General features: G+C 45.0%; 1 protein-coding gene across 1 annotated transcript; it reads left to right on the plus strand.

Annotated features, from left to right (window-relative positions):
- Positions 1-8953: 8953 nt before the first annotated feature.
- On the plus strand, positions 8954-12466 carry eomesa (eomesodermin homolog a; the record flags this gene model as incomplete). Its single annotated transcript, XM_079288663.1, has 6 exons — positions 8954-9663; positions 10055-10209; positions 10887-11008; positions 11211-11369; positions 11540-11601; positions 11716-12466. 6 exons carry the CDS (start codon positions 8954-8956, stop codon positions 12464-12466), a joined length of 1959 nt encoding a protein of 652 aa, XP_079144789.1.
- Positions 12467-14042: the final 1576 nt, after the last annotated feature.

Raw genomic sequence — 14042 nt, forward strand, 5'->3', positions numbered from 1 at the left:
GTTAATGCTATAAGCCACACCTGTGCTTTTCCTGCAATCGCAAGTACAATTGTCTGCTGTGAAAAAGGCCTGTGAGCCATGATCTTGGTTTTACTTCAGGTTGTTTCCTGTTTTTATTTTGAAGTTCCCTGCCTACTGTGTCCTTAATTAGTTTCACCTGTCTCTCGTCAGCCTGGTAGTCGCCTGTGTTCATGCTCACCTGTTCCCACTTCCCCGTTCCACAGTCCCTATTTATACTAGCCCAGTTCCTTTGTTCTTTGTCGTTGTGTCTTCAGTTATGTTGGATTCCTGCGTGTAAGTTTTATTTTGAATTAAATCGCTACATAGTTTTGTGTTGGATCCGCATCTTTCTCTGTGTTTGGCTCCGTCGCCTGTCGCCTGCTCTCCAAAGCGTGACAACGGGGAAATGAATTGTTACATCATCAAATTATGGAAAGAATCATCTCTTTCTATCGCATTATGAATGGTAAACTACAAGTCAAACTGATATTCTGTACGACAACATTTGCAATCGAGATCACATCAGAATGTTTGAGAGGGGTGGATGGTAATGTGGGTTTACAACTGCCACTAAAATTTGATTTTGAACAAGATTCAGGGAAATCCTGTTGAGAAAGTGAAAGAGAAAATAGCTTTAGGGTGGTGTGAGACCACCCACTCACATCCTCTGCTCTGGGTGACTCACCGCCAGCCACTGCTAACCACACAGGTACTTTGGTCCCCAACACCTACATAGATCGCCTCTAAAGCAAAATGAAACGCGGCAAACGTTGCCCCCCTTTCCCCGTGAAAGTATCTCTTTTTACGTTGAGATTCTTGCTCATCGGTAGGCCTTTAACGCATGCTCACGCAACTGGGATGGTTCTTTTTCGAAGGGCATCCCCTTAATATGTAACAATTAACAACTCCATAGGCAACAAGCAAAACCAAAAAAGCCTGACAATGAACATAATTAATTGCACTTTCACAAGACGTGAAAACAAAGCAAAAAGCAGTTTTCTTCCTTGTTCATTTTGACTGCAGCAGATCCCCTGTCTTCACACCTCCCACGTTGCTTTAACGTGTTGCATTGTCCCCCACACAGCTACTCATGTACACGCACACACATCAGAAACACACACAGACCCACACACACGCTCACACAGCTATACGAAGACCACATCGGCCTGGGGCTCCCCTTTTTGTCTGCCTCTGCTCAAAAGGTGTGATCGCTCGTTGTGCTGGTGAGGAGGTGGGGGACATTCTTGAACCAGGGGTGGAAGGTATTAGCCTGGTGTGTCCTACTCTGCCAAATCATAGTTAGACTTGAAGGTTGGCCATCGTTGGGGATCCCCCGATGTACCCATCAGAGCTGTGAAGGACAGCTACACCAAGCAGACACGAGGTTCCTTGCACTGTCATGGGTTTATGTCCTCGTCCTCCTTTCTTTAAAAAAAAAGAAAAGACTCTAAAACTGCAGCAAACAAATGCTGTGAAACTAATTCAGACTTTACTTCCTGTAATAAAGGAATAGTTGGGCATTTTTCGAAATACGCTTATTTTGCTTTCTTGCCGAGAGTTGAGAGGCAAAGTTAGGTTTGAGTAAAATACATACAGACAATGGAAAAGTACAACGTCGCAAATGTTACTTTGAAAAAAGAAAATCTCTTTGGGACTTTGGGTCTTGACCATTGGTCCTGGTTCAAGACCTGTTTGTTTGAGCCACTTTCCTGCCCATCATAAACGGTCTCCCCCTCAGTTTATACTCGGTCACTTGTTCAGAACGTAGATGCTTTTGCATTGCATTCAGTTCAGACTACATGGCATACAAATAAAACGCCAAAAGGCGTTCTTATTGCATGCCAAATGACTTCATCGTGTCATTTACCCGCCAAATTATACCGTTAATAGGGAGCTCAATGCCAGTTTGTCAAACAATACTGTGAGACATGGGACTTAAATGGCATTATTCATTCCTATGAATCACTGTCAGCATCTGTTTTCCGTTTGAAAATCAAGCCGTGCCCCCTCTCTCTGACTTGGTCATGAGTTGAATCATCAAATATTTGCCAACCAAGTAAATAACACCTCGCTTTTTAATTGTTTCAAGTTGACTACAGGTTATTTCGACTCATTCATGCACCAAAACATTATTCATTTCATACCGTGTGCGTAAAAAAACGCACGTCAGAAAGCGCAGCTAAAAGTCTGATTTTTCCAAGTGGCTTCAATAGCTTCAACATACACCAGATTTTTGGACCATTAACGCTGGGTATGGGTCCAGCCTGTCTCGGCTGGTCTGTTCTATCAAGGTCCACAACCATCAGATGAACCTCGAAACAAGCGCACCCCCACGTCAGACAGAATGTTTGGTCCATGTGTCTAGACCTCCACCATGTCTGACCCGCCAGCACAGAAGGACACACAAACACTCGACAGACGAGCATGAGGAACAAACACAGGCAGCCTCCTTCTCCTCCACCATGTGACTTGGATATGCATGCTCACTGCTGTTCGTAATTTCTTATCACTGACACCCACCCTTCCACATCCACATATACACTTGTCAAATATGACACCTCTACCCACAGGGAAGAGACCAGGTTATCATCCCTCTTCTGGGAAGCCTGACTAAACTTTCCCAACAAGCCACACACGAGTGGGCCTTCCCCTCGAACGTAGACGACTTCTGCTTTGGTCTCGGGCCCTCAGTCGGGAGGGCCTTTGGTCCTCTACGTCTCTCCCTTGCTCTCCAGTCAGAGAAGGAGACCAAACCATGGACCACTTCCATGATATGTGGGAGTCCCTGCTGTTTCAGTAGCTGCCAGGCAGGCAGCCTCTTCCCTCCGTTTGGCTCCATCACCGCGGGATCCCATCTGATGTGGTCCCCACCCTCGCCCCCCCCCCCCCATCTGACTAGCAGCTCTCTTCTCCGGGCCCAGACGGCTGAAGGGACGGAGCCGAGGAAAGGGGCCGCAGATTGTTGTAGACCATTTACATGTAAATACACAGACCGGGCCTGGGTCTGGGTTCAATATTGAAGGTGTCCGCTGCACTGAGGTCCCTCTGTGTGTGCATATATGAGCGTGTGTGCATACGCGCCGACAAGCGTATACGATTATGTGCGCACGTGTTTTCATGTATGTGCATGGCATGATCCAGTACATGAATGATCTAAATTATACAGCTGCCAAATTGCTGCAAATGTTTTAATACAAAAGCATTCTGTGGTCTCTAATTATATCTAATGGCTGCTGGACGCATTTCTCCAGAGCAGGAATAGGAGCCTTTTCAGAGGATGATTTGGCTTTTTATCAATCAGTCTAATATCTAATTGCACGAAGCAGGAAAGGAAATAATAATATTGACTTCAATGTGTCCAGTGTTCGTATAAATGAGGCCTGAACGGGGGGCTGTGAGGGTGTGTTTGACAGAGAGGGGCATCAAAGGGCCTTCTAGCACTGTGAATGTAGCCCCTACTCCCCAGAGGAGACTGAAGATGCCGAGGCTACATCACTGTATCACCGGGGGGGTCAACCTTAAGCCATTAATCATGTACATAACCTCCCTCCCACTAGCATATGCCCCTGGCTGGTAGACAGTAAATCCGTTTTCAGGGCTTTCCTCTGTGTCGCTCTAGAAGCTTTCATACCGGCAGAGAGAAGTGTTAAAACTCTACATTCTCACTTCTGACTCACTGATTTAACCACATTGAGACAGGAGCAGCAGCAGAATACTCCTGTGGTGTAAATCTGTTTGTGTTCCCTGTCCCAAAAAAAAAAGGAAAAAAGAAAAAAAGAAAAAAGAAAGAAAGAAAGGGTCCTCCTGAGTCAGGGTTAGCGATGTGATAAAAGCCCAGCTTGTTTGGCAGTAATAGTGCTATGGGAAAGGACGGACAACCCCCTCCCCTCCCCACCCCAGCTCACCCCAACTCTCCTCGTGTGCCTATCCAGAGAGGGAGGCTTAATGCCGACTCGATAAAACTCCGCCACCCTCCCTTACACCTCACGTTCCAGGGAACACATATATGCAGTCTACGCTGTCAAACTTTTAGCACCTGCTATTTTGCTCCGGTCCCTTATGTCGATGCCTCTGGTGTTTTCAGGAGGATGGGCAGGGAGAAGTGGGTCAACAAAGGTTGACGCTAAAATGGGGGTGAGGGTGAGACTCGGGCCATCGGACTCCCGTCTGCTGTTGGCTTCTCTTTTGTCTTTCTTTTTGCTTGTGACAACACAGTGGGTGAAAGTAATATGGTGGATGTGTCAGAGTCAATTCAATGATCTGCTTACCCAATTCAAAGACCAAAAACAAACAAAAAGCATCATGAAGTTAACGCCCTGTTGTAGGCAATCTCTTTTTTAGGGTTAAATTTATTTCTCAGTATCTGGAAAACATCACTCGACTTGAAGAATTCAAAACTTCCGTGAGAACCCAGCACGGCATGCGCCAGGAGATAATGTATTTATGAGAGGATAAAAAGTCAGATAAGAGAAGCACAGTACCTGAAACTCACCCTGCTTCCATACCGTGAAGCTGCCGCGTTCCCCCACAGGCCCATGGGTGACACTTTCTACAATGCAGTAATCCAAAAATCATGTTAGCATGCCTTGGGGAGTCAAATACAGTGAGTGCAATCCTATTTCCCTGAATGCAGCCAGTACACCTTCTTTTTCAAAGATTTGTCTTCACACAGTGGATTATCATTGCCCCCTGAAAACCCTTCGCATCACAGAAGCATCTATAGCTCACATATCCCCGGATACATTTCTACAGTAATCCACCGCTCCTTCCACGGGCCGGACACACACACACACACAAAAACAACAACACACGCACGCACACAACATGCGTGCATGCATGCAACATGGTGACATTGAGACTTATCTGTTGATGTGACGCAAAGTAGCATCTGATGGTTTTATGCAATCTGGCGTACTTTAATGTATTTTGAGAAAATTCAAACGTGCTGCATATATAGAGAGAATTCCCGCGGGTCTCACCCACTGACTGCTTGCAGATGGGAAAGATTCCCATTTCATGATAATTTGCTTTGCTAGAACGATATGTGAAATAGCCTGCATGACATCGAACATGAATGTACTTTACATATTCGAATGTTCTCTGAGTAGGGGTTAAGAAAAAAAAAACACATGACAACAAAAAGAAGTGAGTACAAAACACGTTTTTTGTCCAGGCTAGAGGGAGAACCTTGTGCTGTTTAAATCATGAAGAAAATGGCGGGGACAAGGAAATAAGAAAAAAAAGGGAGTAATTGATGAAAGCAATATGCACCCGAATGGAAATTCATGAAAGCTGTCACCTTTGTATCTTTGAAGACAGCAGCATGTCTGCAACATAAGCTTTCCTCACGCGGAGCCCCCCCCCCCCCCCCCCCGGAAAATGTACTGGGGCACATCTTTGATAAACTTGTGGAATAAATTCTTTCCAATGAAAATGTTCTGGAGGATGATGATTTGTGGAGGAGCGCAGGACGCTGGCACGGTGCACATTGCACTCGGTTCGTTTGGTTTCCCAGCACCACTCCCCTCCAGGGGTCTCGGTGGCGAGGATCTCTAATGAGACTTGCGTTATTAATCCTTGCAATGGGGTACATGAATTCACTCCCGAGCAAAGGCTTCAGCAGCCACCTTGGCCCATAAAACCTGGAATGTATGCCTTTCATGTGCTCTGTTGATGATCTACTCTGACAGCAATATGGTAGGACTTCCCTTCCCCTGTCGCGCGGGCCCTGGCCCGGGGCCAAGGAGGGTCATCTCAGACACACTTGGACTTTTATAGGTGGTCAAGAAACACGCTGACAGGTCACAAGTGGGAGCTCCTTTATGAGTGGAGCCTCAACATCTACCTCATTTGGAATTAGTTCATTTATAGGCGGCCTGTAAATCACATTTATTCTGTTTTCTACATTGCTTTCAAATGGCTGAGTCTTTGGGGTCATTTCAGAGAAACCAACCTACTTTGCTTTGGAAAGCGGGGCCATTAAAACAACGGCACTGAGTTTGGTTTTGACAGGATTTTCTCTTCTCTTCAACCTTCAAAGTTGCGAAACAACTGTTTGGCATGAAAGCCAAATTAAAACTTTCTCTTAACATCATTTGTTAGAATTTTGGTGATCATGCAAAGGTCCATCGAAGAAGAGATTGCACTAACGAGGTGTTGACAGCTCAGGTGTGAAATGCTCGACTTTTGTTCTTCCTTTGAACTAGAGATTTAGCCTCCAACTATAGAACGACTGCAGCACCACTGAGTCAAGAGAGCAGCACCTCTGCTACGAGAGAGAGAGAGAGAGCGAGAGCAAGAGAGAGCATTAACACACTGACATAAAGTACATCATTCTTAATCCTGGATCAGGCTCACAGGCCCTTGGTGAGCCTCACGATGCATACTTATTCATTTTTCCTTTTTGCATCAAAGCCATCGGGATTCATGGAAAAACGGGCCTTCACAAACAGTAGCTCCTTCTGATTCTGCTGAAATGAAATTTTACATTTCACAAAAAAAACCCAAAGCTGCTCCGGTGGCACTTTCTCACAATGTCCCCTGTGGAATTCTGCAATCGTCGCAAAAAGCAGAAGGAAGGAGGACGATAAGTGAGACTCTCTGTAGGAGAGACAGGTCAAAAAAGAAATAATAGAATTGCTTTTCTTCCCCGAGCCATTTGGAGAAATAAAGAAGAAGAAGCTTGATCTCTGTTGCCGAATGTTTGGTGTTCCCCGCCTCTGTGAAGGCAGTCTGGGACGGCTCTCCGGTCTTTGATTGACAGATTGTGTGCCGTGTGCATGTAGCTCTGATCCCCTGATGGCCCAACAGCCAGCTCCACTGTCCCATTTATGACACCAGCCAATCTGCCTCCAGCAGAGACTCTCCCACAGCTTTTCACAGATCTGTATCCCCATTTTCCCCAAATTCATCTCCCCCCCTCCTCTCCCTTCAGCTTACTTTAGGACACAAATGCCCAGACTGCCCACACACACACACACACACACACACACACACACACACACATGCAAAACACAAGCTGAGTTCGCTGCAGTGGAAGAAGCTGCAAAGTGAGAGATGCAAGTGGAGAAAGTGAGAGCCTGCATGCAGCTCTCTTAGTGTTGAGTTATTTGAATATAACCAACGATGGGAAAGTTCCCCAGTTATCCTGGTCGCTCACTAGAGGGCGCTGTCTCCGCTCCACTGCTGACAAATCCCCGTATGATGAGGTCCGGGGGCCGTATGAACGACGTTTGAGGTGCGACATGTTTCTTTGATTATTTCTGGTTTCGGTAGCTTTCGATCTCAATCACTCGCTCCTTCAGCGTGTGTGCGCGTTTGTGTTTCAGACACAGACGTGGGCAATTTAAAACGACCTTATGTTCAGTAAACAGGTGTGTCCTTTTTTGTTGTTGTCGTTTCTTCACCGAGAGTCACGCAGCAGACTTGTGCAGTGTTAGTGCTTCCGTTCTCTCAGTGCTGTAGACTAGTATAAGGCCTCCCGTTGTCACCATTTCAGTGGTTTTAAGGGCGATTTATTTACCATCATTTACAAACGGCAGTTCGCCTCTTTTTTAACCCCGTTACTTTAAATGCAACATTTTAAAGAGAGCTCATCCCCATTATGTAGCCTATTAATATGACATTTATTTCTCACTTCCCAAATCTACTCAAAGCAATTTGAACGGTTTTATATTTTAATTCAGTTAAATTAGGAAATAGATCCAATTGTGTCTAAGAATATCTCTCATATAAATAAAGCATTTTAGGCGTTTTATTTAGTGACCAATTTAACAATAATTCAAACATTGGATTAAAACTTAAAAAGGTAGAAAATAAGAAAGAAAAGATCCATTTATATTTCTATTTTATTCAGCATCTGAAGGGAATTAAAGCTCTAGCAACAAAAATGCATTTGTCACCTGAGAGAAGGAGAAGGAAGCTAGAATAATACTCGCCGTTTTTTTCCCCTCTTAAGCAGAAACAAATTCAGTCAAACGAAAAATAAAAAGCGTCTTTTAATTTTCAGGTGTTCCTTTTGAGCCCGTGTTTACGGTCAATTGTTTTACTAGAGCCAACACTGAAGAAGTGGAAGAGGCGACAGAGGCCAATTATAGGAAATAAGGTGCACATGGAACTTTTTTTTTTTTGTCATTCTCAATGTGTCGGGAGTGTTTGCAGAGGGGAAAGGGTCTCGGTGTTTTGCTGTTCATCGAGGATACGTCTTAGTTGGTTGCGTGAGTGTGGAAGTAATCTGACAAGCCGTATGTGAATGTACATTTTACGTGATGACTTGAAGCTGAAAGTTTATCGAGGATTAGAAGCGTGCGCGGGGGGGGGGGAATGCAGGACTGGTGAAGTGCGACTTGTTTTTTTAGAGACTTGGTTTGTGTGTAGAATGTGCAGAGACACTGGTTCTCGTTGTGGCCTCTTAGAAATGATTTTTCACTCATGTTTGACAGCAAACTGAAGCTTGCTCTTGTAATTTATTGTTGTTGTTTTTAATCCTGGATGCGTGGCGCGTGGAGCGATCGCCACTTCACTCAAATCTGCACCCGGGACGTGAGAGTGAAAATAAACGTAAGAACACTCGTGAAGACATTTTTCCTCCTGATATTATTTCCACCAAACGCTTTCTAATTGAATTATCGTGGTGCGACCATTGGCTGCGGAGCGGGCTGGTGCGCCCGCGTGCTTCTCCAAGAGCTCCTCCCCTCTCGCTCACAATCAGTTGGGTGCGTGGAGAACTACACCTTTATAAGAGCCGCTGAACACCCAGTGTCCAGCCTAGAATCTGATCCGAACGTCCGTAGGCGAGGAGCCGGTTTAACCTCCTTCCATCATTCGTACGGGAGGGAGGCGTGCAGAGCCAGAAACTACCAGGGCGCCGGTTGGTCGCGTCGCCTCCTTTGGCTGAGATTCACTCCTCTGGAAACTCCCGAAACTCTTTTTATTGTATTGCAAGGTCTAAACAATGCAGTTAGAGAACATCCTTCCCAGCGCCAGCATCAGTTTACCCAAGACCTTTTACAATCTTTCGTCGTCGGACAGTGCCAACAACAGCCCGAGGCCGTCATCGCAGCTTGACTACCAAGAAGTCGACCGGACGGAATCGGAGTCCAGCAGTGCCCCTAAGAAGTACCTGAGCGGGATAGGGAACGGGATGCTGGGTGAGGCAGAGGGGGACACTTTCGCTAAAGCCGGGCTCGATGGGAGGAAAGGCTCCCCGGTGCTCGGCGAGGACGAGTTGACGAGCGGTCGGCGTTACAACATAGAAGAACTGGGCTCCGACAGATACTTCATCTCGTCCGCACAGGCGAGTTCCGAGATGGCAAGCCCCTGTTCCCTCTTTCCTTACACAGGACAGACCGGCTCGGTGTACACCGGGTCCAGCGGCTCCAGGTACCCGGCTTCACTTCATTACGGATCCGTCCTGCCGCCCACGGGCTTCTCCTCCTCGTCCATGTGCACCGGCCGGAGTCAGTTTAGCAGCGGAGGGTACCAGTTCAGCCAGGGCCCGGGCTGTTTGTACCCCTCCTATCCCGGGACGGGGACGGGCATTGGCTCCATGTCTCTGCCGGGGTCTGCCGCCGGAGCCAGAGCGCAGGTCTATCTGTGCAACCGGCCTCTGTGGCTGAAATTCCACCGGCACCAGACCGAGATGATCATCACCAAACAGGGCAGGTAAGCAGAAGGCCCAATTTAAGCACACGACATGTGCAGAATGTGAAATTCGTTTTAATATTTCCCGTCAGCCTGTTCAGACTCTATTTCTCATGACACCGGTCATTTTCATACCACTTTTTTACGCATGACTAACATTTTACGCACAGGATTCCTATCTTCCTTTTACACATTTTGTATGTGGTTCTGAACTTTTAAATTGCAAGTTTTCGTTTCTGGTAAATTGTGAATGCAGACTAAACATGACAAGAATGAAATGTACAATTATTTAAAATCTAATATTAGAGAGGCACTTTGCCAAATGCCACATGACATGAGCGTTGTTTTCCTGCTTTTATGAGCACATCTGTTAATTATCCCTGTTTTATTTTATTTTTTTCGTCTTTTCTAGACGGATGTTCCCATTCCTCAGCTTCAACATCACTGGACTCAACCTCACGGCCCACTACAATGTCTTTGTAGAAGTTATTTTGGCTGACCCAAATCACTGGCGCTTTCAGGGAGGGAAGTGGGTCACTTGTGGGAAAGCAGACAATAATATGCAAGGTGAGTTAGAGATTTAAGAAAACGTATTTGTCTCTGGCAGATATACGTTTAATAAAAAATTGAAAAAGAAATTGGGAAAGGAATGAAACATGGTTAGAAATAAATAATACAGCAATGTAGCATTCAGTCCTGAGAGCTTGATGAAGTGACAATCAAATTTGGGTGTCAAAGATTACGATTGTTTTGGAAATAAAGATGGTTCTTTTAATTTATTGTAATTATTTTTACCCATTTTTGCCAAATGTTTTGAAAGGTGGTTTTGTGGTGTTTAAATGCATATAATGCAATAATTTAGACTCCTCGGAGAACCAACTCTAGTGTGAAACTTGTCTTTTCAATTGCTAGATGGATTAAAATGATTATTCTTCATTTGATAATTTATTGTTAAGAGAAATATTATGAGAGGAAAAAGTATAATTTTCAGCATCTTTTAAAACAGAACTTTTGAATTTTATTTCAATAAATTCCATTCGTCTGTCTTGAATCTACTTTCAATTAATGTGTTCATTAAAATAACCTAATTTAATAATAATTCCTGTTTTCTGTATTTTAATTCGATTTTCCCCAAAGATCTTTATTGTTATGCATAATGTATAATATGCATAATGTGAAAAGCAGGATATGATGTATTATTCTTTCTGTTTTGCATATTACTAAGTGCGTTATTTCAATCTCAGGTAACAAAATGTATGTTCATCCTGAATCTCCAAACACTGGTGCTCACTGGATGAGGCAAGAAATCTCTTTTGGCAAGTTGAAGCTGACCAACAATAAAGGGGCCAACAACAACAACACACAGGTAAGATATCGATTTCTGACACGAATTTTCCATTTCGCCAATATTGTTTCTGATTTTGACGAACTGAAAATAATTGTGGAAGTACTATAACTTTCAAGCATGGCTGCAGTCTTTTTTTTAAATCGATTTGAGCACAAATCAATTCACGCAGGCTGTTGTGAAATCTCCGGCGTTGCACTCATCACACGTCTCTCCTCTGCAGATGATAGTCCTGCAGTCGCTTCATAAATACCAACCGCGACTGCACATTGTGGAGGTGACGGAAGACGGAGTGGAGGACATGAGCAACGAGGCCAGAACTCAGACCTTCACCTTCCCAGAGAACCAGTTTATAGCCGTCACTGCGTACCAGAACACAGATGTAAGCACTGCAATTTATACATTTATTATTTGTGATTTAGAATTCAAATTTAGCTGTTTTGATGCAATGCATGCATTTATGCTTAGTTTAATTTTTTTTTAAAGTCATTCTTTAGTATTGCTCTCTCACATTATTGATGCAAGATTTCTTTTTTGTTTGTTTGTTTTTAGATCACACAGCTGAAGATAGATCACAACCCTTTTGCGAAAGGCTTCCGGGACAACTATGACTCGTACGTGTCTTGCAGTTCAAGCAGTGTGGTTGATCTGTTTTTCCCGTGGTACGCTATTTGATGCATGTCTCGGATGCTGAATTTTTCTCGTGTTCTCGTTTTTTGGTCGAACAGGATGTACACGGCCCCAGAGAGTGACCGGTTGACTCCGTCCCCCACGGACTCCCCCCGCTCCACCCAGATTGTGCCCGGGGCCCGCTACGCCATGCAGCCTTTCTTTCAGGACCAGTTCGTCAACAACCTGCCTCAGAACCGCTTCTACGCCAGTGAGCGGGCCGTCCCCCAAACCAACAGCCTCCTCTCCCCGCAGAGCGAGGACGTCAGCGCCGCGGCCTCTGCCCAGCGCTGGTTCGTCCCCCCAGTCCAGCAGCCGGGCTCCAACAAGCTGGATCTGTCCTACGAGAATGACTATTCCACCAGCAGCCTGCTGTCCTACGGCATCAAGCCCTTGTCCCTGCAGACGTCCCACGCCCTCGGCTACTACCCAGACTCGGCCTTCGCCTCCATGGCTGCGGGCTGGGGCACCAGAAGCTCTTACCAGCGCAAGATGACCACGGGCCTGCCTTGGTCCCCTCGTCCAAGCCCCCCAGCCTTCCCGGAGGATCAGCTGGGGGCCACAAAAGACAAGCTGCCCGAGGAGAGCGCGCCGCCCGCCTCGACCTGGATCGAGACGTCCCACTCGCTGAAATCGGTGGACTCTAGCGATTGCGGCGTGTACTCCGTGGTGTGCAAGCGGCGCAGGATGTCCCCTGGGGGCTCAAGCACAGAGAACTCCCCCACCATCAAGTGTGAGGACTTGACTACGGAAGAGTACAAGGACAACCCAAAAGGCATGGGTTATTATGCATTCTACACAAGCCCCTAAGACTGTATCTATTGAAACTAAATATAATTCTTCATTCCCTGTTAATGTCTGTTTTCTCTTTTCTCTAAAGGTGCCAAAGCTTAGTGTCCCCCCCCCCCCTCCCCCCAAGCAAGCTACACAAGGTTATTTTCCCAGGCCAGCCCCTCTCACATACCTGAGCAAAAACATGCATAGTGATTCTTTTTTTTTTTTTGAAAAAGCATGTCCCTTTTTAATCATTTATTTTTACAACTTTTACTTTTTTTACAAATGTGAATTTTCTTCTTTTTTTCTCTTCCCCCTGCGTATTTAAGTCATTTCCGTTGTACAGTATTCGTGCACTTTAGAATGTGATGTATCTTGTACAAATTGTCTTCATGGAGGTGTTATTAAATGGATAATAAAACGGCTTTTCACAAAGCAGCTGTCCACATGTCTGCCTCGGTATGTTTTAACGTCCCATGTCCACAGTGAATGAATAAGACGGGCCTTTGGCAGCTCTTAAAATAATCTCTACGTTGTATCAGCGATCGATGAAAGTCTACGCATGCATTTTCTAAATGTACAGTCGCTGCTGGAACTGAAATGATTGGATCTGATACATTTTCTGATGAAAATAAATCAAAAGCGTGTGTTATGCAGTGAATGAGTGGCAGTGCCTGTAACCCTATGCTGTATTTTTATGGCTTGTTATAGAGGCCATGAATTCGGGCCTCTAAAATAAAGGCTCCCCTGTGATTGCTGCAAAGAAGTTGACATAGCAACAAGCCTACATCATAAAATATGGATAAGACCATGCTTTCAAATGGAGTGGCGCAGTGGTAAAATGTACCCAATTTTGGATTCAAATTGAGGCATTTTTGAGATTATTAATCAACATTTCTCCTGTAAGTGATTTGAGACCAACTGTAATTGAGTAGGGAATTCATTTCAAGCGACGCTCCTTTGTCACTTAGAATTGAATAAGCTTCTGCTGTCTTAAATCCATCACCCATCTCCCTTCTACAATAAAGCACATGTAGCATCATTTTTCAGAATATTTTCATATGCAAAGACTTGTAATCGGGTGTCATAAAACCAAATAATCCTATGCATAGTAAACAGAAGATAAGGGCATGGGATGGCATATAGTGTGTGAAAGCCTCTGTGTTTTAGGGTCACAGTCAGTAAGCATCGTTTTGTTTTGTTTTTTGTTATGTTTTCTTGAAATTCTCAGAGCCCATGGTGTTTATGCACAAAAGAGCTGAGCAACCCTTTTCAAGCAACAAATGAGTGCGACGAGGTAACGCCACAGCTCACAATTCAAGTGAGCGAAGTGTGATTGAAATATGAGATGTACATGTTTTTGAGATGACTCACAACACGGACCCAGCTAGGTGAAAAGCACACAGTCCTACCATTCCTTCTGTTGTTGCCATGGCGGTTTCACGCATTTTATCATTTACCCCAGCAGTTTAACTGCATTGCAAGGCATGTGTACTTAAGATATGGAAACAGGCTAAATGAAAAACGGTCCGTCGGCCACCCAGCTAAGGGCAACGCACAGCCAAACACCTTTATTTATACGCCTCTCAAAAGTGGATTAGTGGAGTTCAAA

This window comes from Melanostigma gelatinosum (assembly GCF_949748355.1).
Source record: "Melanostigma gelatinosum genome assembly, chromosome: 17".
NCBI classification, from domain to species: Eukaryota; Metazoa; Chordata; class Actinopteri; order Perciformes; family Zoarcidae; genus Melanostigma; species Melanostigma gelatinosum.